A 24,949-nucleotide genomic window follows, 5' to 3' on the forward strand; every position below is an offset into this window, starting at 1 on the left:
CGGAGATGAAAGAGCCCGCACGAGATAGACTAGCGTAGAGACCTGCACAAACCCAGTCTCCGGGCTGAAGACCACAACAAATGGTTCAAATGGCTCTGAGCACTATGGGACTTAACGTCTGAAGTCATCAGTCCCCTAGAATTTAGAACTACTTAAACCTAACTAACCTAAGGACATCACACACATCCATGCCCGAGGCAGGATTCGAACCTGCGACCGTAGCACTCGCGCGGTTCCAGACTGAAGCGCCTAGAACCGCTCGGCCACCGCGGCGGCGGACCACAACAAGATTTGTTTAAACGGGTATAGGAGAAACACTCCCAGGATGGTTCGATTAATGCGGTGGATGAAATTCATCTGGGCCTGACTAATCTCCCTGTCTCGTAAGGCCGATTGCTATACGTTATAGTAGACGAATTTTTTGATATCTCAATGTGTACAACAACGAACCATTTGGGGAGTCCTACCAATTTTCATTGTGGTATTTCTTCCACTCCGCAGTCCTCTCCCTTCCAGCGTCAAGAGGATGAATAACCACGGTATTTTAAAGCAGATATTAAACAGTATAAATGAATCGGTAACGAAAACTACGGACAAGTCGAGTCAGGGTTTGATGAACCAGACAGAATATTGTCTTCCTGGTCCCGAAGGAAGAGATACGTAGGGGGCATAGCAACCTCACTTAATGCTAGCTCTACAAATTTTCTATCAAGGCAACCTCTTGATCCACCACCAGAAGATGTTCACATACACGTACAACCACTTTCGGTCCAAAGACCATCATAAAATATATACGACAGCTAACGAGGCCATAAAATAATAATGTCGACAAAAGCATAACATTTATGATACATCACTATTTAACGGCATTGATTTCACATCTTCTCATAATATGTTGTAACTATTTTATGATACCTGATGGTGGTTTGTGGACCGAAACTGACTGTATAATAAAGTAATTTTTTTCAGCTGCTCTTGGCGGGGAATCAGGGCGTTTTCCAAATATTTACTATCTGTGGGGCACCGACTTCTTAAAATTGTCTAATTACGCTCTCGCGAAATTAATGGCGTCATTATATGTCTGCCAGTTCTGGTTATCCAGCATTTCCATGTAGTTGCAAAACACATCGAGAAATCGCTACTGCTATATCGGTCTCGTTATACCCTCCCCCTCCCCTCCCCCCGCGCGCCCCATGTAACAAATCTGCGCAAACCAACCTCGAATTATGTCCCGGCAGGCACCCAGACGTATCATTTCAGTACCAGATTAAAGAAAGCCAGAACGTGTTATGGATATTGACTAGCAGCGAGTGTATTCAGAACTACTTGTCCTGAAATCTCAACTATTTCGCTATTCACGGAGAAACAATCATGGGTTTTGTCGCCCCCAACCCCCTGTTACTCTACCACCCACCACCTCCACCCCCACGCTCAACTCTTTCCTCCTTCACTCCATAGCTCAGATTGTTGGTACGCCCTTGTTTTTTAGTATGATGTATAGAAAAGAACTTTAAGACGTATTATTACATGGTCGTTATCAGTGTTCTGAATAGCCTCGATTCAGACCACTTTTTTCAAAATTGCAAGTTACCTTGTATGTGTCCAGTGTAGATGGTTTGGTAGGGATAGGTTTCACAACGTAGAAACATTGTGAGACGCGCTCCCTTTTGAGCTAAGTTTTCAGAAGGTTATTTGGTTGGAGGTGCTAATCCCCTCGCTCATATTTATTCCCAATTGGGGAACCGTCTGCTCCACTGCCTACTCGACTGCTGATTGGTTAATGCAAGAAGAAAAAATGGTTCAAATGGCTCTGAGCACTATGGGACTTAACAGCTGTGGTCATTAGTCCCGTAGAACTTAGAACTACTTAAACCTAACTAACCTAAGGACATCACAAACATCCATGCCCGAGGCAGGATTCGAACCTGCGACCGTAGCAGTCGCGCGGTTCCGGACTGCGCGCCTAGAACCGCTAGACCACCGCGGCCGGCTGAAGAAAAAATGCAACTCCTCCAAGGACAACGTTATTTTATTGACAAGTTAGATAACATGTAGTTTCTCATTGTAGGAGCATACGGTAGCAAGGGAGGTTTACGGGCGCTCAACGGCGATGTTATCGTCGAATATATGATCACAGATTCAGACGAAATGAAACACATGCATCACAGTAAAGCCTACCCGAACAGTCTCATCAGTACACAGTGTACTCCCTCTGGCGGCAACGCGGGCGTGTATTCTCGCATGAAAACGATCCTAAATATGCCGAATGGCATCCTGCAGTAGATTGTCCCAAACATCTTGCGCCTTTTGTTGCAATTGGGTAATGATTTTTGCAGGCCCTGGAGAACGAGTAAGTTCCCGCTTCGTCATGCCCTATACGTGTTCAATTCGCTACAGATCCAGTGATCTTTCTGGCCAGGGCAGCTGTACACCACGAAGAGAACGATGCGTAACAGCAGCCACATCTGAACGTGCATTGGCCTGGTCAAAAAGCACATCATGTTCCTGTCGAAGGAATGGAAACAGCAAGGGGATAATAGCCTGTGCAATGCTTTTTATTTTTTTTATTTTTTTCATTCTCGAAGCAGTGGAACGAGCTGTTCGAGAGCGGGACCATTAGTGACTCGAGGTTCTATTCGGCCAATTAATTATTAGCCAAGCTGATTGTGGGGCAGATGGGGGATCCCAATTGGGAATAAATGGGAGGGGCTTACCAGCTCTGGCATCCGACTTACAACCAAGGGAAACCTGCAGAAAATCTGGGTCGGAACTGGCGGATTAGAACCATCTTAATTTATTTGTAGGTCGTCGCCCTACAAATCCAAATATTAAAATGTTTTTTATGTATAAAGCGCATATATTTTGTAAGTGACGATATGTTTTACTGAACGGAATGAGGTGTGTGTGTGTGTGTGTGTGTGTGTGTGTGTGTGTGTGTGTGTGTGTGTGCGTCCGCGCGTAAGCATGTATCTAGTAGCGCTGATATCGATTATGATGACAGCGCTACGGCCGCTTCATGATGGCAGCGCTACGGCCGCTTCTTTGTTTTTTAGCGCCAAAACGAGCGAAGGAGCACGTGGAGGTGTTTAACAGTGTGTTTGGTGTGAAGATGTTAAGGAATCAGGCTAACAGAACAAGTAAATTTTGTGACTATAAACGTGTTTGATGAAGTGTAATCATTCGTGTTCCTCACGTAATCCACGGTTCACGAAGTCAAAAACCACGAGAACAATCGCGAGAACATGGTTAGATGCCCGCGAGCATCTCATCCGCGCCGGTAAATGAACTTGGATTACCTATATTACCACGAACGTCGCATCTGGATTGCAGTGTGGGATGATGTATTGTGGTGTACTGTTACTGTATGTATCAGTGTATCAACATATTCGTTATTTTGTGAAACGTGTAACAGTGCAGTCCTGTGTAGTGCAAGTGTTAAAAAATACATAAATGGATTGTACTAGGCTGAAACTTAAATTTCGGTAATTGGCACTCCTTTAGTCCCCTTGTTAATTATCATTTATTACAGCAATACTCAAGCTGCTGCTCCTAGATTGCAAGAGAAGAAGCGAATGACGATTGGATTTACGAGCTGAGTGGGTACAATTAGCAAACACAGACGAACCTATAACCCCACCCTCCCCCATTCGCGTACATGTGTGTGCGCGTATAATGATTCTGGCGCTGGTTACTTATCCTAATATAACGGCGAGTTGTAACTCATGGCTCCCCATACCATGAAGCTTTGGCGAGACCTGCATGTCATGGGCGAATGCTCTGTGAAATACACAGCTCACCAGGTCTACGCCATACTCGTGTACGCCCATCACTCGCATACCGACAGAAGCTACCTTTGTCACCGAAGGCAAAGGAGGGCCATTCTAATCTCCAGTCAACTCTTTCACGAAACCAAAGTAGCCTTGTTTGGCGGTGTCGTAGTGAAAGCCTGACAAGAGGCAAACGCGTTCTTAATCGTGCTACAAGCAGACAGCTTGCAATGGTTGCTTATGACACAGCAAATGTATCATGTGTCCGGGTTTCGTCCATAGATAATTTTCGGTCGGCCACCGCTGCTCCCAAATTGCACTGATCATGACGTAGGTATGTATTATGTGGACGTCCAGAACCTCCAAATGCATCTTCGCTGCTTTTTGGGGCTCAGTTCAAAGCGAGAGTCATCACTGAAGACAACTCTAGTCAATGAGATTCCAGATCGAAGACGAGTCTGGAGGCGCCCGAGACAGTGATAAAGTAGCAGTCGTAAGGCCCGGCAACCAGAAGTGATGGTGTGGGCTAGACATTTTATAGCAGGATCCTTTTGGTTGTCATCCGCGGCACCGTTACAGCACAACGGTATGTCGACGATATTCTATGCCCCGTTCTGTTGCCCTTTATGGCAAGCTATCCTGGGCGTACGTTTCAGCAAGATAACACCCTACAGAACACGGCGAGAATTTCTACTGCTTATTTTCTTGCTTGCCAAAAACCTACCTTGGCCAGCAGGGTCGCCAGATCTCTCTCCATTTGAGTGTGGAGTATTATGGGCAGTGCCCTCCAAACAGCTCCGCATTTTGACGAGCTAACGCACCAATTGGACAGAACGAAATTAGAATTGTATTAATACCTTCAGCTGCTGAAGGACGTTGATATTTATCAACGGGGACAGGTGAAAATGTGTGACCCGCCCGGGATTCGAACCCGGGATCTCCTGCTTACATGGCAGACGCTCTATCCATCTGAGCCACCGAGGGCACAGAGGATAAGGTCATGGCCGGTATTGCCAGAACTATATACTTATATGGATATGGTGTCTGTTCTTTCGGGCATGTCCGAAAGGGCAGACACCATATCCATATAAGTATAAAAATTGGACAGAATGTTGAACGATATCCCTCAGGAGGGCACCCAGGAACTCCATCAATGCCAAAACGACTAACTGCTTGCATAAGGACCAGAGGTGGGCCAACGCGTTATTGACCTGCCCTTTCTCTTGACTAAATCATCCAAGTTACCTAAAATTGTAATCAGTTTGTTTGTCTGCTTATGTATATCACATCTACCGATTGCAATCACACTCGGGTAGTTCCCTAATGGTGCATCCTTCTTTGTTTTAGATTATAGTTTCGGCATTCACTTACCAGAGTAAAAAAATACGTGAAAAAGCCAAGTTATACCGTGAATAGGATTCGACGTTAAATGTATTTCGGAGGAAATGAAGCGTTGGTAACATTTCTGTTTTAGATCGTGGTTCAGTAAACACTTTTAACCAACCAGGAAGTTTGAAATACAGTCATGTTTTCAGTCAGATCTCTTGATATCGAATGTTATTACTTTTAAACATTAGTTACTTTTTGTCCGTTCTACACCGTTGGTTAGTAAATTCCAGTCGTCGAACCATAGCTGCTAAGGTAAAAGCGCAGTTAACAATCTGGATTGTTTTTTGTTGTTGCAAGGTAACGGCAACGGTAGAAATATTATAGAACTAGTTTGACGCAATAGTCTGCCTGATGTACATTGTCAATACCTGCTACCAGTGCTTTGTCAGTGTGTAAAGCGTTAATTTTTTAAAATTTTATAAAGTTTACAATGTGAATGGTCTCTGCAAAAACCTTCCATCAACACAACTAAAAATTTATGAAATTTATTTTCGCGTGTACTTTCAACAATATATCCTCGTTCACGGGAATTAGCTTGCGTACTAAAAATTACTTTTAAAAAGAGGGAATATCCAGTTTGTACCTAGAGTACAGCCGACGTGTTTCGAAACGAGATACTGCTCTGTCAATTGCAACATCGCTCACTCACAAAGCTACGCTGGTTCATTTCTCGAGAGGAAATTGTGTTATGTGTGTATTACTAGTTATAATACTACCAAAGAATTACAGATTCAGATCGCTCATTTTTTCGAAATTCCTATATTTTGATTACATTTTGAAGCGCCAGGCGTCGCTGCGAATACAGTAATGACTGTTTACAGTGTACAGAAGAAAGTAAGTTAACTATTTGTACACGAAACAGATCACTGATATCAACAATCGAAGTTATTCTCTAAACGCAGTCAGTTAACACAGTAAGTGTGGGAACTACGGCATTTTGTTCAGGGTTACATTGATCTAGACAGAGTGGAATCTTAGTGTAGCAGTTTGTAGATCTTTGCGGAGTGTCAGGTTACCTGAATTAAGCGCCTAGACGAAAAAGACACACTTTGTCGGTTAGCAGCTGTGGCCCAGATCTAGTAATCGGTGAACCGTGTATTGGCCTTTGTCCACCTTGACAATCGCTATGCTGTTTTAATTCTGGCGCAGTCTCTTGGACGGGGTCCACGCCTGTATTAATAAAGGCTCGGCGTCGTTTCAGGATCCATGGAATTTGCGGTAGAAGGGCAGTATAAACTACCCGTGGAAACAGTCCAGCGACATGTGCCAGCTGGAAGCCGTATGTGGAACCGAAAACGAACAGACGTAACGCGCTGGGTCAAGCTGCGAAAATTTGCGGAACAAGTGTATATATCGCCTACCCCAAAACAGTTCCTTCTCCAGCAAGCATGAAGCAGTATAAGCTTCATGGGCCACCAGGAACTTAGATTCAAGGTAAACGAGAACAGAAGACATCACCTCGTTCAAAAAATGTATATATTTTAACGGATATAATTTCTTAGATCAATAAAACCGTAAGACCAGCTAAAAACTGCATTGAACAGAGGTTCAGTGCCAAAATTGTGATAATACGAGAAACCGTCTGCTGTTCCTTAGGTGTTATGTATCTTCACAAAAACGTCTACATCTAAATATTCATTTTACAATGCTCGGCTGCTACGGTCGCAGATTCGAATCGTGCCTCGGGCATGGATGTGTGCGATGTCCTTAGATTAGTTAGGTTTAAGTAGTTCTAAGTCTAAGGGACTGATAACCTCAGATGTTAAGTCCCATAGTGCTTAGAGCCATTTGAACCATTTTTTAGAATGCTACTGTCTATAAGAGACATTTTTAGCTCAAACAGTCCCTTCGGACGAGACCTACAAAATTCAAAAATTACGTACTTAATTCCCACGAACATCTATACATATTATAAATATTTTCTGTCTGTATGTGAAGACTAATCTCATGAACTACAGTGGGGATTTTCATACGATTTTCACTAATAGATAGATCGATTCAAGAGGTCGTTTGAAGAGTCCGTGCAAAAATAAAAACTACTTACGTGTTTGGGGTAAAGCTTTTTTATTTTTCGACATAGTCTCCTTTTAGATCTCTACACTTCGTCCAACGCTGCTCCAATTTGTTTATCCCTTCCGAACAGTAGGAATTGTCAAAGTCTGCAAAATAGCTATTAGTTGCTGCAATAACTTCCTCATTTGAATAAAATCTTTGTCCCACCAGCCATTTCTTCAAATTGGGGCGCAAATAATAGTCAGAGGGAGCCAAGTCTGGAGAATAGGGGGGATGCGAAATGAGTTGGAATCCTATTTCCATTAATTTTTTGCGACCACAACGGCTGAGGTATGTGCTGGTGCATTGTCGTGATGGAAAACGACTTTTTTGCGGTCCAATCGCCGGCGTTTACCTTGCAGCTCAGTTTTCAAACGGCCCAATAACGATCAATAATATGGACCTGTAATAGTTTTAACCTTTTCCGGATGGTCGATGAGGATTATCCCTTGCGAATCCCAAAAGACACTCGTCATAACCTTTCCGGCCGAAGGAATGGTCTTTGCCTTTTTTGGTGCAGATTCTCCCTTGGTAACGGCCGGCCGAAGTGGCCGTGCGGTTAAAGGCGCTGCAGTCTGGAACCGCAAGACCGCTACGGTCGCAGGTTCGAATCCTGCCTCGGGCATGGATGTTTGTGATGTCCTTAGGTTAGTTAGGTTTAACTAGTTCTAAGTTCTAGGGGACTAATGACCTCAGCAGTTGAGTCCCATAGTGCTCAGAGCCATTTGAACCATTTTTTTTCTCCCTTGGTAACCCAATGTTTAGATTGTTGTTTGGTCTCAGGAGTATAGTAATGTATCCACGTTTCAACCACAGTGACGAAGCGACGCTTAAAGTCATCTGGATTCTTCCTGAACAGCTGCAAACAAGCCTTGCAACACATCACACGATTACGTTTTTGATCAAGCGTGAGCAATCGCGGAACCTATCTTGCAGATAGCTTTCTCATGTCCAAAAATTTATGCAAAATATTCTGTACCCAGCACTAGCAATCTCACGCACCTTAACTCTTCTGTCATCCGTTACCATATCGTGGATTTTATCAATGATTTCTGAAGTCGTAACCTCCACAAGGCGTCCAGAACGTTCGGCATCACTTGTGCCCATATGGCCACTCCGAAAATTTTGAAACCACTTATAAACTGTTCTAATCGAAGGTGCAGAATCACCGTAATGTTTATAAAGCTTCTCTTTAGTCGCCTGAGGCGTTTCGCCTTTATAAAGTAATGTTTCATCACCACACGAAATTCTTTTTCGTAAATTTTTTGACAATCGCTCGACTTCCCTGATCCACACGAATGTCAAACACAAATAAATATACCAATATGGCTGAAACTTGGTGTGCGGTCTTTCCAAAGATGCTAATAATTAAACATGACCTCGACACGCGCCGGTGGTGCTATCTCTCGGACTCTGCACGGTCTTTTCAAACGCCCCTCGTATAATTTATTATTATAGGAGTGATGAATGTGAAAAATATGTACTGTTATCTGCTCCATATTTACACCGAGATGAAGAAAGTTATAGGATAGCAATATACACATACACAGATGGTATTAGTATCGTATGCACAAGGTATCAAAGGGCAGTGCACTGGTGAAGCTGTCATTTGTACTCAGATGATTCATGTGAGAACGTTGCCGACATGATTGTGGCCGCACAACGGGAATTAACAGACGTTGAACGCGCAATAGTTGTTGAAGCTAAATGCATGGGAAATTCCATTTCGGAAATCCTTAGGGAATTCAGTATTCCACGACCACAATACCAAATTTAATGCTGAAGATTAGACGGGTAGATCACATAACTAATGAGGAGGTATTGAATAGAATTGGGGAAAAGAGGAGTTTGTGGCACAACTTGACTAGAAGAAGGGATCGGTTGGTAGGACATGTTCTGAGGCATCAAGGGATCACCAATTTAATATTGGAGGGCAGCGTGGAGGGTAAAAATCATAGAGGGAGACCAAGAGATGAATACACTAAGCAGATTCAGAAGGATGTCGGCTGCAGTACGTACTGGGAGATGAAGCAGCTTGCACAGGATAGAGTAGCATCGAGAGCTGCACCAAACCAGTCTCAGGACTGAAGACCACAACAACAACAACCTCTCACCACGGACAACTACCGAGAGCAGCGGCGTCAGAGTAGTCGGTGCTAACCGACAAGCAACAATGCGTGAAAGAACCGCAGAAATCAATGTGGGACGTACGAGGAACGTATCCGTTCAGACACTGCAGTAAAATTTGCCGTTGTTAGGCTAGGGCTGCTGACGATCGTCGCGTGTGCCTTTTGCTAGCAGTATGACTTCGCCTGCAGCGATTCTCCAATTTTTCAACATGATACTGCGCAAACTGGTAGTGGCACCATAATGGTGTGGGCTGTATTTACATGTAATGATGGACTGGGCCCTGTGGTCCAGCTGAACTGATCGTTCATTGGAAATAGGTATGTTCGGCTGCTTGAAGACCATTTGCGACCATTCATTGGCTGCGTGTTCCCAAGCAACGATGGAACTGTCTTGGATAAAAACGCGCTATGTCACCGGGCCACAATTGTTCGCGATTGTTTTGAAGAACATTCGATTGGTTTGGCCATCCTGATCGCCTGACATGATTCCCATCGAACATTTACGGGACAAAACCGAGAGCTCAGCTCATTTACAAAATCCTGCACCGAAAACACTTTTACAGTTATGGATGGCTATAGAGGCAGCATTTCTCAATATTTCTGCAAGGAACTTCCAACGACTTGTTGAGTCCATGCCACGTCGTGCTGCTGCACTATGCCGGGTAAAAGGAGGTCAGACACGATATTAGGAGCTATCCCATGACTTTTGTCACCTCATTGTATAATTACACATTTATTGTATTACGACCGCCTTCGTTCCTACAACATCTTCAGGTTGCCGAATTGTGCCAAAGCCATGATACAACTAATCTGGCTGTTGTGTTTAATTTTAAATACTGAATCCAGAAATAATGATCACAAACATTCTGCGACAGAGTATTTTATTCTTTAATTGTTTTTCGTGATGTACCGATTCAGCCATATCGTTGGTGGAATATCCATGATGACCACACGAACGTAAGGACAACACAACACCCGGGCCGGCCGGTGTGGCCGAGCGGTTCTAGCCGCTTCAGCCTGGAACCGAGCGACCGCTACGGTCGCAGGTTAGAATGCTGCCTCGGGCATGGACGTGTGTGCTGTCCTTAGGTTAGTTAGGTTTAAGTAGCTCTAAGTTCTAGGGGACTGATGACCTCAGATGTTAAGTCCCATAGTGCTCAGAGCCATTTGAACAGCAGCCGGTCTCCAAGTGGAGAACATTTCCGACACAACCGGGAATCGAACCGGGTCTCCTTCGCTTAGGAGTCCGCCGCGCTGACTGCGCAGCTACCGATGCGGACCTGGCGAAAGTGCGTTATCAGGCACGGCTTATAGTGAGTGAACTGTACACAGCATGCCGTGTTTGCTCGCCGTACTTCCACCAGGCGGTCGGAAAAATGTTTGTGGCCATTGTTTCCGGATTTGATATTTAACATTAAGCACGACAACCGGGTCGTTCTGTCATGAATTTAGAACAACCCGGCAGGCTGACGGTGTTCTAAGAACGAAAGCGGTCGCAGCAAAATAAATGTGTAGCTGCAACTTTGATGTGGTTTCGATTGCCGGCCGGAGTGGCCAAGCGGTTAAAGGCGCTACAGTCTGGAACCGCGCGACTGTTACGGTCGCAGGTTCGAATCCTGCCTCGGGCATGGATGTGTGTGATGTCCTTAGGTTAGTTAGGTTTAAGTGGTTCTAAGTTCTAGGGGACTGATGACCTTAGACGTTAAGTCCCATAGTGCTCGGAGCCATTTGAACCATTTGGTTTCGATTAACTATTACAATCTCAACAAGTATAAATTACGCAGTTAACAATTTAAGCAGTAATACTATAGAGTATTCTGAATCACTCTGTATATTTGCAAGCATAAGTATCGTGTTGCATACGCAAAAATTTAAAACAAAAAGTAACTGTCATTCTTTACCTAATTTTTTTATTTTATTTCGTCAGCCTATGTAAAAGGTAATAACACGAAATTCAGTACTCGATCACATCACTGTAACATAGACTAAATATGCGCCATTTGTGTCATGCAGTACTGTTATGAACACGCTAAATTGTTCAAAATGTAAACGCAAAAGTGGACGTTTTTCATCAGTGCAAAAGATATGTGTTACAATATTTTATTTCTATTTTCCTATCAGTACTCTTAGTAATACTGCCTGAAAATTTTATCGTTAAAACTTACAACTGCTTCGTTCTGTTACTGTTAAGTGAAAACTGAAGGAGATGTAATGCCCATTATGTCTATATAGCCCTTTAAAATGGAGCCGGAGATCCGAAACGCAATGGAAAGTATAAAATAAAAATATTGTGTCCGAAGACAGAATATTATTAATAAAATATATGCGGCACCTACGAGGGGCGTTCAGTAAGTAATGCAACAAATTTTGTTTCTTGAAAACAGGTTGGTTTTGTTCATGATTCCAGTACACCATAAAACTTACGAATCTTTTGGCTAAAAAACCGTGTTTTCCAACATAATCTCCGTCCAGTGCGACAGCCTTATGTAACCTTACTTTATGGGCCTGTATGCTCGCATGTTACCACTCTGCTGGTCGACGTCGGAGACAACGACTTACTGCATCAATAACCTCCTCATTATCTAAGCACTGCTTCCCGCGAAGTACATTCTTCGTTGAGCCAAACGTACGGAAGTCTAAATGTGCGAGATCCGGGCTGTAGGAAGACGCGAAAGGGCACTACAATACAGTTTTGTAAGGTTCTCTCGGGGTGTGCAGACTTGTGTGAAGCCTTGCGCTATTGTGGAGAAGGAGAAGTTGGTTTGCATTTTTGTGGCGACGAACATGCTGAAGTCGTTTCTTAAATTTTCTTGGGGTAGTACAATATACTTCATAGTTGATCGTTGCAGCAAGAGGGATGACGTCAAACAGGATAACCCCTTCACAGTCCCAGAGGACCGTGACCATGACTTTGCCGGCTGAAGTTGCAGCTTCGAACTTTTTCTTCGGAGATGATGTGGTGCCACTCTATGGATTGCCGTTTTGTTTCCGATTCGAAGTGATGAACACATGTTTCATCACCTGTGACGATGTTCGACAAAAGATTGTCACGATCAGCCTCGTAACGCGCAAGCAGTTTCCCACAGAGGCTCCGACGTTGTTCTTCATGGTCTGTAGTTAGGGGGCGAGGAAATCAGCAAGCACTCACCTGGGGGTGACTGGGGGTCGAGTGTATCAACGGTACCAACAGAGATGTCCAGTTGAGCAGCGAGATAGTTAATTGAGATCCGTCGATCACCCTAAATGAGAGTGTCTGCACATTCCAATATTGCAGGAGTCGTAGCTGTGTGCGAACAGTCGGCACGCAGGAGATCGAACAGGTTTGCGCACCCTTGGTATGATGATGACAGACCCCCCACCCCGCGTTGTTGTTCATTGTCAGGTCTCCGTAGAAATTCTGCAAGCGCCTATGAATTTCTGCGATGCTCTTATTTTTCGCCAAAAGAAACTCAGTGACAGCTCTCTGCTAGGAACGCACCTCCGTTACAGACGCCATTTTGAGGGCTATGCATGGCTCGCCACCTATCGGAGCTTCATGAAACTATGGGGGCTGAAGCGGGAATATTCCGCGATATCCCGTAACAAATGCAACCGAAACTGGTAGAGAGAAAAAAACTGGATTACTTACGGGGTGCCCCTCGTAGAAGCTACAGTCACGGACAGGCCTCGACTTAATGTCAGTTAATAAGCTCTACGTCTTCAACTGGCCAGACAATTTAGAAACTGGACAGTAGATGACTGGAAACGTATAGCGTGGCTTGAATCTTCATGGTAAGCGAGCAGTGGACACTCTGTCTTACACAGCTGGTGTGCACAGGGCTGCACACTTACGTTTCTACTATGACGAAACCTTATTCAGGTCTCTTATCTCGCCCGATTGTCCCCCCCCCCCCCCCCCCCCCGCTACATCAGTCGGTCTTAATCCCAAATAAAATCAATGAGACCATTTGAAACAGTAGGTGAAACTTAGCAATCAACATCACAGCAATTTGGCAACTCTACGGGACATAATAATCAACAAGTGGCTTCGGCAGAATAGAAAATTGTGGAGGCGGTTTTACCGAGTATTACCGTGATGTCTCCCGGTGGTCACTAATTTTTGTCCACTGTGCTTACAAAAGAAATTAAGCAGCAACAATATCGAGGCATATAGACGAAGACCTTAATTTAGTTTAAAATCTTCAAAAGTATAGCCATCGATGTCGAATGGCTGATTATGGTTCAAATGGCTCTGAGCACTATGGCACTTAACTTCTGAGGTCATGAATCCCTTAGAACTTAGAACTACTTAAACCTAACTAACCTAAGAACATCACACACATCCATGCCCGAGGCAAGATACGGCCGGCGGCTGATTATGAAGTTTTATCATTTTAGGCAAAGGAATCTCTTAGAGATCTGGGATCATCTTTAGCAGTGAATGGAAATGTACTAGTCTTGGTCACCAACAAAAAAAAAATGGCTCTGAGCACTATGCGACTTAACTTCTGAGGTCATCAGTCGCCTAGAACTTAGAACTAATTAAACCTAACTAACCTAAGGACATCACACACATCCATGCCCGAGGCAGGATTCGAACCTGCGGCCATAGCAGTCGCCCGGCTCCAGACTGAAGCGCCTAGAACCGCACGGCCACTCCGGCCGGCTGGTCACCAACATAATTTTAATTTAACATCTCATCATAACCAGAGACAAGTTGAGCAGAAACTCGAATTGGGTAGGGATGGAACTGCAATATCTCTATATGAGGATTTAAAATCATGTTTACTGGGAGATGCTGAGGAGGAGGAGGAGGAGCAGGAGGAGGGAGGGGTACTGAGTTGATGACCCAGGCCTTAAGAGAAAGGACTGAAGAAAAGAATGTTTACGATAAATGGTTAAACTCTAAAAGGCAGGAAGCTAGAGATCTCTACAACACAATTAAGGATGGTTATTCGAGCTAAAGAGGTGACGTGGGAGAAGAAACGTGTCGCCGTAGAAGATTCAGTTGGATGCAACAGGACATCAGAAGCTTGGCGATTTATACACCGGGTGAGATTCCTGCTAAAATTGAGAGCTTCAATGTTTGCCATATCTCAATGGAAGACACATTTTAAAGAGCTTCTGACAGAGGACAAGGTTGAGTTTAGAAAAGAGCAGAATCAAGTGGATATTTACGTTGTGGAAGAGGTAGCTGAAGTTTATCAAACCCTTCAAAACACAGAAAATGGAAAGGCAACCGGTTCTGGAGGTTAAGTAATGGCATTAGTGAAGCAGCATTAGTAGCTATTTTTAATATAATGGTTTTAGGGGGATGAAGTACCCCAAGAATGGGAGATATATTACCGCTAACATAACAAAGGGAGCAGGAGAGATTCGACTAATTACAGGGGAATGAATGTAACGGCTTCGGTGAGCAGGTTGTTCAGTAGTATATTGAATAACTGATTGGGAAAGGTTGTGGATGTCGTTGCATCTCAGAAACAGTTGGGTTTTATTGCTGGGAAAAGCTGTCATAATAATATCTTTCGTGTGCGCCATATGTGTCAGAAAATGATCGCAAAAAGTCAAGCTTTCCATTTAGTGTTTGTCGATTTAGAAAGGGCCTATGATTTCATGCCAAGGAAGTAACTATGGACTGCTATTTTATTTTTAGTTTTATCTCCCTGATTTGCTGTGCTGTGTCCAATCTTGCAATTTGAACAATACCCATTCTCTCACAATTCGGCTCTGAATTGAACTTTTGGGAACGGGCGCTGATAACCTCGCTGTTGTGCGCCCTAAAACACTAATAATAATCATCATCATCATTTGGAAAATTTTGGAGTGAATGGTATATTAAAAGAATTGGAAAAAAAGATGTACCACCAATCAGTGGCAGTTGTCAAGGTTGGTGGTGAGATATCGGAAAATCTAAAACAAGTATTAAGGCAAGGACGTTCTAGGTCACCAAGCTCGTTTAAGTTGTATTTAGAGGTCGTTCTTGGTTACTGGAGTAGATAGTGCACCAGTATCGGCGTGGCAGTACAGCGTCATTGTTTACACTCATTACTGTTTGCCGACGATCAAGTACTAATGGCTCTAGATAAGGATGACGCCATGTATCAAATGACTAAATTAATGGATGCTTATAAACAATAGGGTATAGCAGTCGATATGGATGAAATAGAATACCTTGTTGTTGGAAGTGGGTAAGGTTAGATTATGATTTTAAGTCTGGCCGGGGGAGAAATGTGGAAGTGTACAAGTATCTGGATTCACCACTCAACCAATCGATAAGACTGGCCGTTGGGATGCGGAAGAGCTATTAGAACATTAAATGGTATCTTTTAGAGTCGGCACATATCCAGACGAACAAAGAAAGTAGTTCTACGTGCTCCGGTTAAAAGTATATGAGATATGGCTCAGTGTGTTGGACGCTGAACGAGGAATGAGGAAAACTGAGGGGAATGAAATGGACGGGTTAGGACGGAGCATGAGAGTGGTCCGCTTGGATCGAGTGAGAAATGAATATGTAGGAACAGAGATGGATGCTGTAGAACCAGTGAGAAACATGACTGATGCTTGAGTACTGATTGTGAGGTGGTGTGGACATGTCCGACGGATGGAGGAACGATGATGATCTCCGTGTTTGGCGAACTGGTCTCCGCCAGGGAGAAGGAACCGAGGGAGACAGAGGGTAGCGTGGAGGGAAAGTATAACCACAGCCGTGGACAGCAGTGCTCTATCGGAAAAAGACTGACACGATAGAGAAAATGGGTCTGAGCACTATGGGACTTAACATCTGAGGTCATCAGTCCCATAGAACTACTTAAACCTAACTAACCTAAGGACATCACACACATCCATGCCTGAGGCAGAATTCGAACCTGCGACCGTAGTGGTCGCGCGGTTAAAGACTGAAGCGCCTAGAACCACTCGGTCACCGCGGCCGGCTGACACGATAGAAGTTTGTGGCATCTGAGAACAGGCAACTGTTAGCAAATGGAAACGCCTACTTTCCCAAAGATCTAGCGAGAAGCGGTAGGCTACTGTATACGGTTTTTGACAGATCTTATGACAGCATTACGCCGTGGTGTGTAAAGATGAGATGATAAAATCGTGTTGGTGACCAAGACTAGTATATTTCCATTCAATGATGACGACGACGAAGATCAGCAGGTTTTCCACCTACGGCAGACAACACTTGTAAAGTCACTTCTGGTAATGCCCCCGATTGTATAAAGAGAATTCAGCATTTTAAAAGGATTTGTGGCCAGAGGTGCAGCAACGGCGGCCGGATTTAGGGCGGTGAGCAAGGCGGCCTGAGTCAGCCGCGCCACTGCCAGGTTGGCAGAGCGGCCCCCGATGGCCGCCGCCGCCAACGCCACGCTTGCACCACAGCGCCGGCCACCCCCAGCCGCTAACGAAAGACAGCCACGCCGAAATAGACGCGCCTTTGAGTCGTGAATCACGACTCGATGCGACCTAAAGCTGTCAGCCCTGGTGATTCGGAGAACTTAAATAAACGCGGGGGAAAAATATCCTTACGTCCCCGTTTTTCTATTGTTTTCACTCCGTGACAAGAATAAATGGTTCAAATGGCTCTGAGCACTATGGGACTCAACTGCTGAGGTCATTAGTCCCCTAGAACTTAGAACTACTTAAACCTAACTAACCTAAGGACATCACACACATCCATGCCCGAGGCAGGATTCGAACCTGCGACCAGAATAAATACTTCAGATACTTTGTATCAGACAGTGATCAGGATTCATCACCCAGCGGTAGTGTCTGTCGACGTGAAGGTCAATTTGACATGTCGCGATACATCACCTCATACAAAAATTCACGGAACTTGTATGCGGACCCTCGAGCTCATACATGTCGCGTATACATTTTGTATATCGCTTTTTGGCCATATACGCGACATGTATGAGCGACATTTGAACTCGCGCATGCGCAGTACTATCATTTCCTGTCGTCTTGTCGCCTGCCGCTTATTTTGACGATTAGCGCATGCGTAGTACCAGGTTCTTTGGCGGCTGTTTGAGTTTTGGAGGTGCCGACTATCGTTTCGACGTTAATGTATCTGCATAGAACATCAAAAAGTGCCATATGCAACATTATTCTTCTTGTTTGCGAGGCCATTGTGCAAGTTTTATTCCAAGAAGTGAAGGTAAAAGTTTTATATACATCAGAGTATGTAATACATTCTATAATTTTTTCATGCATCTGGCACGTATATCAATTTTTTGCTATTATTCCGGCGGCCTCGCGTGATAATGTTGACAACGGATGCCGACAATCATGTGTGAGACGTTGGCATTAGCAATCGCGCGACAATGCAAATGTTTTGCAATGAAATCTTCGTTTCAAGAGGAATCCCCAGTGGCCAAAAAACGGAGTGTTACTGCCAACTGATCCTCTCGTGGAATCGCTTCCCGAAAGTTTGTGTTGGTTTTGGACACAAGAGGAGCCACAAGTGATAACAAACCGCGGAAATCCTCCATACTCATCCTATTATAATTTCTAAAATATGCGTCATCCTTTAGCGTTAATTCGCGAGAAACTCTCTCTGCCACCATCTACGCTTCCTCCGCCTTTTCTTCGTATCATCTTCCAAAAGAGCAAGTGTACCAGCATATAAAAATGTGAAATCTTCCAAATCGTCGTCGAAAGCTATCGCACAGTGATACATATCAACCAGTGTAAACGCACGCTCATACATGTATAAGGTTGATACTTGTCAACTCATACAAGTCGCGATACATGTCGCAAAGTCGCATATACATGTATCTCATACATGTGCCGATACAAATGGCAGTGTAAACGCACCTTGAAGTCTGAGACACTGTGGCTAGCAAGTAGACACAGTTCTTCGCGGCTGCCCAGAGTACAACTGGCACGCCCTGTGCCTCAGCTCTGCGCTTAAATACGGGCGCGCGGTCACGTCTTGCCACTACGCAGAGTATAATGGTACAAGTTGTCATCCCTAAATATCATCACTGCTTCTTCGGTTCACTGTGGATTACACCTATTGAACACCTAAGTATGATTACAAAGACGACCCCTTAGTAGGAAAAGAAATGACTGTTGGAGTTTAAACTTCTGTCGACAGCGAGGTCATTAGAGACTGCTCATCGCAGAAAGTGCACAGATGAGTAAATTGGATATCCAGACTACGATTAACTTATTTGTTTAGTCAGACCGTAAAACACCAGAAGTACATTGCCTGACAGAAAAGTTGAACGACTTGATAGGATGTCACTGTAACTTCGCAAACGTGCGCGCCATCGGTGGTTGTGTAAATGATTATTATACACTACTGGCCATTAAATTTGCTACACCACGAAGATGACATGCTACAGACGCGAAATTTAACCGACAGCAAGAAGATGCTGTGATATGCAAATGATTAGCTTTTCGGAGCATTCACACAAGGTTGGCGCCGGTGGCGACACCTACAACGTGCTGACATGAGGAAAGTTTCCAACCGATTTCTCATACACAAACAGCAGTTGACCGGCGTCGCCTGGTGAACCGTTGTTGTGATGCCTCGTGTAAGGAGGAGAAATGCGTCCCATCACGTTTCCGACTTTGATAAAGGTCGGATTGTAGCCTATCGCGATTGCGGTTTATCGTATCGCGACATTGCTGCTCGCGTTGGTCGAGATCCAATGACTGTTAGCAGAATATGGAATCGGTGGGTTCAGGAGGGTAATACGGAACGCCGTGCTGGATCCCAACGGCCTCGTGTCACTAGCATTCGAGATGACAGGCATCTTATCCGCATGGCTGTAACGGATCGTGCAGCCACGTCTCGATCTCTGAGTCAACAGATGGGGACGTATGCAAGACAACAACCATCTGCACGAACAGTTGGACGACGTTTCCAGCAGCGTGGCCTATCAGCTCGGAGACCATGGCTGCGGTTACCCTTGACGCTGCATCACAGACAGGAGCGCCTGCGATGGTGTACTCAATGACGGACCTGGGTGCACGAGTGGCAAAACGTCATTTTTTCGGATGAATCCAGGTTCTGTTTACAGCATCATGATGGTCACATCCGTGTTTGGCGATATCGCGGTGAACGCACAGTGGAAGCGTGTATTCGTCATCGCCATACTGGCGTATCACCCGGCGTGATGCTATGGGGTGCCATTGGTTACACGTCTCGGTCACCTTTTGTTTGCACTGACGGCACTTTGAACAGTGGACGTTACATTTCAGATGTGTTACGACCCGTGGCTCTACCCATCATTCGATCCCTGCTAAACCCTTCATTTCAGCAGGATAATGCACAACCGCATGTTGCAGGTCCTGTACGGGCCTTTCTGGATACAGAAAATGTTCGACTGCTGCCCTGGCCAGCACATTCTCCAGATTTCTCACCAATTGAAAACGTCTGGTCATGGTGGCCGAGCAACTGGCTCGTCACAATAAGCCAGTCACTGCTCCTGATGAACTGTGGTATCGTGTTGAAGCTGCATGGGCAGCTGTACCTGTATTCGACATCCAAGCTCTGTTTGACTCAATGCCCAGGCGTATCAAGGCCGTTATTACGGACAGAGGTGGTTGTTTTGGGTACTGATTTCTCAGGATCTATGCACCCAAATTGCGTGAAAATGTAATCACATGTCAGTTCCAGTAATAATATATTCGTCCAATGAATACTCGTTTATCATCTGCATTTCTTCTTGGTGTAGTAATTTTAAGGGCCAGAAGTGTAGTTGAAGTTCTCTATGACAGGCAAAATGGGCACGAGAGTGCAAGAGTGTTGTGTGTATTTAGTGGTGTCGTCAAAGTTACAGCCGACCACTTCTGACGACCACAACAGACGACCACTGTGTTGTGTGCCAAGCACATTGTAAGCCACCTGCGCCTGTTATTTGAGAATTAGTAATGGACCCGTTGCAACATTCTGCGTCATTCCACACCACGGTTCTGGGTCTAGCAGCAGCAGGACCAGGGAATTACCGCCTCTTGCTTAGGCTGCCACTAAGATTACAACACAAACGGTTGTGTTTGGAGTGGTGTAGTAACGAACCTATTAACGATCTGGAATATTCAGTCACTTGAAACTCATTGGCACGTACATAAGTTTGTTAACTGTGTTCCTTCCCCATTACGAATTTATGTTTCTGTTTGTCATCCAATCTTGAACGTTCTTTATCACGCGTCTACACGATGTTATTGTTTCACCTACGTGGTTTGATATGCTATGTTTTTATTCTTGTATCTATAAGCCTCTGTGTGAGGTGCACATCTGTAGGGTTTTCGGTAGCTGGGTATAGTGTTTATTTTATGCCGTTGTTATTCCAGAGGCCATAGGGTACCTAAAGATGCAACACTCGCACCGAACTTCTCAGAAATCTATCGCGGCAAGTGGTAAAACTGCTGACTAGGTAAAGTACTTAATAAACCTCACGGTAGTGTTAACAAACAGAGTTAGAATACCGTTCCCGTTTACGATAAGCAGTCATAAAGTATTAATTATCGCCTCGACAACTACGGTACTGTGGCGTGGAGCTTTCAGTACTGCAGGACTGCAGAAAAGTACCTCCAAGCAAACGAAAAATTAAGTAACTATTTTTTGAGGTGATAATTAAAAGATTATAACTCCCACTCGTACAATTACCATCATTAATATCAGGCACTACGGTTTCTATCTATTCATAGAGAAAATACCTTCCGATATGACAGGTGCATTGTTAATGCAGAAACCAAGAGTGGCACTGGAGTGGGTGTCGTAAAGAATAAACTGAAAGGAGTTGCCTCAAGTTCTATTCTAGATGGCCCTTGTGCATTTGTGGCCTGTAATTTTAATATTACCTTCAGTCATGGTAACGGTTGGTTTGCTGTTGCCGTTGAAACGACTAGTGGCAGTGCTCCTGCTGCTGCTGAATTACAGAGTTTTGATTCACGTAATGTGGTTTCTTACCTCACCTATCATATTGGCGAGCTAGCTAATAAAGGTTTTGGCAGGTCAAAAAGCATATACAAAATTGTATACGTGTTGTCATATGACTTCAGTCCCCTTCTTTCCCCTTCTTCCATTCCTTTATGAGAATGAGCGCGCAATTGCTTGATTATGTACTTGTAGAGGTTGCTTCAACAGTTGTTGGCTCGCTTTTTACTGAACGCACTCGCACGGTGCCTGCAACGACGTCTCTCCACAGGGCAGGGGATGGCGGGTCGCAGCTGACTGACCTTTCTGTGTTCCTGCCCTCTCCTCCTCCTGCAGCATCCTGAGCACCGCCGAGTTCGCCAGGTTGGGGGCTGCGAGTGTACGGAAGTCGATTCTGTAACACGAAAAAATTCACCATTTCTGGTTTCAATGATATTACGTCAACAGCATGTGCGTTTGCGTATGCGGCTTCATTGCATAAGACATGTTGACATGGTGAACGCGGGACCTGTAAGGTACTTTAAGACGTACATCTATGAGCAATTAAACTGGAGAAGGTGACGTTGTTACCAACATGAATGGAATAGTTCGACGTGTCATGTGACAGGGATATCATTTCGCGTCGCACCATGTCAGGAGTGTATCCTGGGTATGTCGAATACTACCGCCAGCAAACTGCTATAGGTGACGAGGTAACCGTCAACTGTCGCAGATTATGACAGTGGTGAGACTCATCAAAGCCTACCAAAGCAGTAGAAAATCCAAAGTTGGACAACAGCCACCACCAATGCGAACGTGTCTCACCGGTGAACGATAATGGAGCCGACAGTACGACCTTGTGGCTACAGTACGCTTGCGACTCACCTTGACCTTCTGCACGACAATGCAGAACCAGCGTCCACAGTACAAAACTGCGCAACAGACAATCATCTGAATTTTACACGCTTTTACAGCTCATTTTATACAGGGCCTCAACTACATTAGAAACCATTGAAGCTTTAATCAATGCAAGCAGTGGCTACTGCATTTCTCTAGATATCACTACATTTCTCTGGATACCTCTGTTCAGGGTTAATAAGTTCCCTTTTAGAAAGTTTAAGGTGTAGCTTGTAACTCTTTTATTAAACGTAAAACTTCGGTGGCCGGAACATCCCAATAAGCGAAAGACACCAACAGAATACAGGTTGCATGGAAAATGCTGCTCTCATCTTAGAGTGATTCATACAGTTTCATCTGTTGGATACAAACTGAGTATGAACCTGTAGATGGCACGGTTATTAGTAACCGCGGCAACTGAAACACTGTCTTCCTGATTTAATTTACACTAGTGACCCGCCCCAGTGACAATAAGCATCTACGATTGGACAACGGCCGGCTGGAGTGGCCGTGCGGTTCTAGACGCTACAGTCTGGAACCGAGCGACCGCTACGGCCGCAGGTTCGAATCCTGCCTCGGGTATACATGTGTGTGATGTCCTTAGGTTAGTTAGGTTTAATTAGTTCTAAGTTCTAGGCGACTGATGACCTCAGAAGTTAAGTCGCATAGTGCTCAGAGCCATTTGAACCATTTTTTGATTGGACAACTTGTCTGTCGCAGCGATAATTTTGTTCACGGGCTACTCCATAGAGTTATGATTAATATTCGGAGAAAACGTCAGGCAATTAAATATCATCACTTTCATATAACTTAAGCGATTCAAATGGCTCTGAGCACTAAGGGACTTAACATCTGAGGTCATCAGTCACCTAGAACTTAGAATTACTTAAACCTAACTAACCTAAGAACATCACACACATCCATGCCCGAGGCAGGATTCGAACCTGCGACCATAGCAGTCGCGCGGTTCCGGACTGAAGAGCCTAGAACCGCTGGGCCACCGCGCCCGGCCACAAATACAGGTGACAGTTATTGAACTATACGAAAAAAAACTAAATTAGTTACAAACTACGGCGTGCACAACACGAAAACGTCACTACAGGTGTTCGGATTTAGGTTATGACATGTTCGATATGCCCGCCATCATTGGCGATGACGTGGCGCAGACGAATAGCGAAATTCTGCATGACCCGCTGAAATGTCGGAACATCGATGCTGTCGATGGCCACCCGAGTGTTTTTTTTAGCTCAGCAATGGTTTTGGGGTTATTGCTGTACACCTTGTCTTTAATATAGCCACGAAAAAAGGAGTCGTACGTGTTCAGATGTGGAGGACATGGCGACCAATTGAGGACCATGCCAGTGGCCTCTGCGTACCCCAGAGCCAAAATGCGGTCCCAAAAGTGCTTCTCCAGGACATCAGACACTCTCCTGCTTCGATGGGGTCGAGCTCCGTCACTTTGGATAATGAGGATGAAATCACGTATCGTTTGGTAGTCACCGCACCATCAAGGAATATCGCACCGACTGTTCCGTGACCGGACGCTGCACACAACAGTGTCACCAGTTGAGGGTGAAGAGACTTCTCGATCGCGAAATGCGGATTATCAGTCCCCCAAATGTTTACTGACGTACCCATCCAAATGAAAGTGGGCTTCGTCACTGAACCAAACCATGTATGGGCATACTAATTCCCATCATGCCCCGCGGCCAACTGTTCAGAACTTATGACGATTTTATTTCATGTAGTTCAATAACTGTCACCCTGCATTATCTGTTTCATAATTAGTTGGCGTTTGACATAACATCTCGTGGGAATGGTGGGAGCTGCGAATTACCGCGATACCCTATCCAACAAACTGCAGGGCGTTTGGAGCGAGCTACGACCGCTTGTCGGTTGTTGACTTTAGTGCCAGTCTGACAAGAGCTACATTATTTGTGTGACCTTCTCTCACACTTCCATTCACTCCGCTTAAATATTGACTCTATAACAAAACATCTTATCAGCTGAATATCTGGTATATCTTGGACTGCAGGTCATTCGGGAAGTCACCGGTAGCTCGCGCTAACCCCCCGGAAACGGTAGCTCCCGCCAACCTGGCACTGCAGTCAAGTGGACTTGCGCCTGTATCTCATCTCGATAAACCATCCTCATAAATCGGTCTATTAGTGAAACTCATATGAAAATCCCTACAGCAGTTTCTGAGGTTGCCCAAACACACAAACAGATACCGTGGTGGGGTACTTTATATATGTAGACAGAGGAAGATGAATGGATACACAGATGACAGAGAATATGGAAAGACATTCCAATCTTACTGCAACATTGTCTGCAGGACAAGTATTTAATACACTACAAAGCGCAATACGAGGTCAATAAATCGAATCCATAATTCAGGACAGTAGATCGAACGTAGGATCTACATGTAGATGCAAGCACTCATCATTTCCTAGATTTTTTCGCGGTATCAAGGATTCCATTTAATTAGCTCACGTTTCTATCATAGTCATTAATGTAGTAATTTCACTCATTTCTTCTTTCATTTTATGTCAGTTATTCCTACGTAACATACAAAGAAACCCACAGTCACGTCATCATTCTTCCATTATCGAAATTTCATATGGACCTATTAATAGGCTGTTGATATGAAACTGAATATTACAAAAAGAAATCTGTTCGACATCCCTATGAGTGTTCTGCTTGAAATGCATAGACATTCTTTTAATATGCAAATTTGTGAAGAAAGATGAAGTCGCGGCATGTTATGTCATGATAACAAATAATGTAGGTTAATTCTTACAAAGAAGAAAACAGTAACCAGCCACTATTAATACTGCTATTTATATAGGTAAATAGCGCCGTTGCTG

At 44.5% G+C, this 24,949-nt stretch overlaps 1 protein-coding gene across 1 annotated transcript in view; it reads right to left on the reverse strand.

The window, feature by feature from the left end:
* The window catches only part of LOC126091050 (uncharacterized), a 376,404-nt gene that overhangs the window by 51,766 nt on the left and 299,689 nt on the right, over positions 1-24,949 (reverse strand). The window contains exon 3 of the mRNA XM_049907032.1: positions 21,509-21,600. Within this exon, the coding sequence (XP_049762989.1) occupies positions 21,509-21,600 (92 nt within the window). The remainder of the gene's footprint in view (positions 1-21,508; positions 21,601-24,949) is intronic.

This window comes from Schistocerca cancellata, chromosome 1, assembly GCF_023864275.1.
Source record: "Schistocerca cancellata isolate TAMUIC-IGC-003103 chromosome 1, iqSchCanc2.1, whole genome shotgun sequence".
In the NCBI taxonomy this organism is placed as follows: domain Eukaryota; kingdom Metazoa; phylum Arthropoda; class Insecta; order Orthoptera; family Acrididae; genus Schistocerca; species Schistocerca cancellata.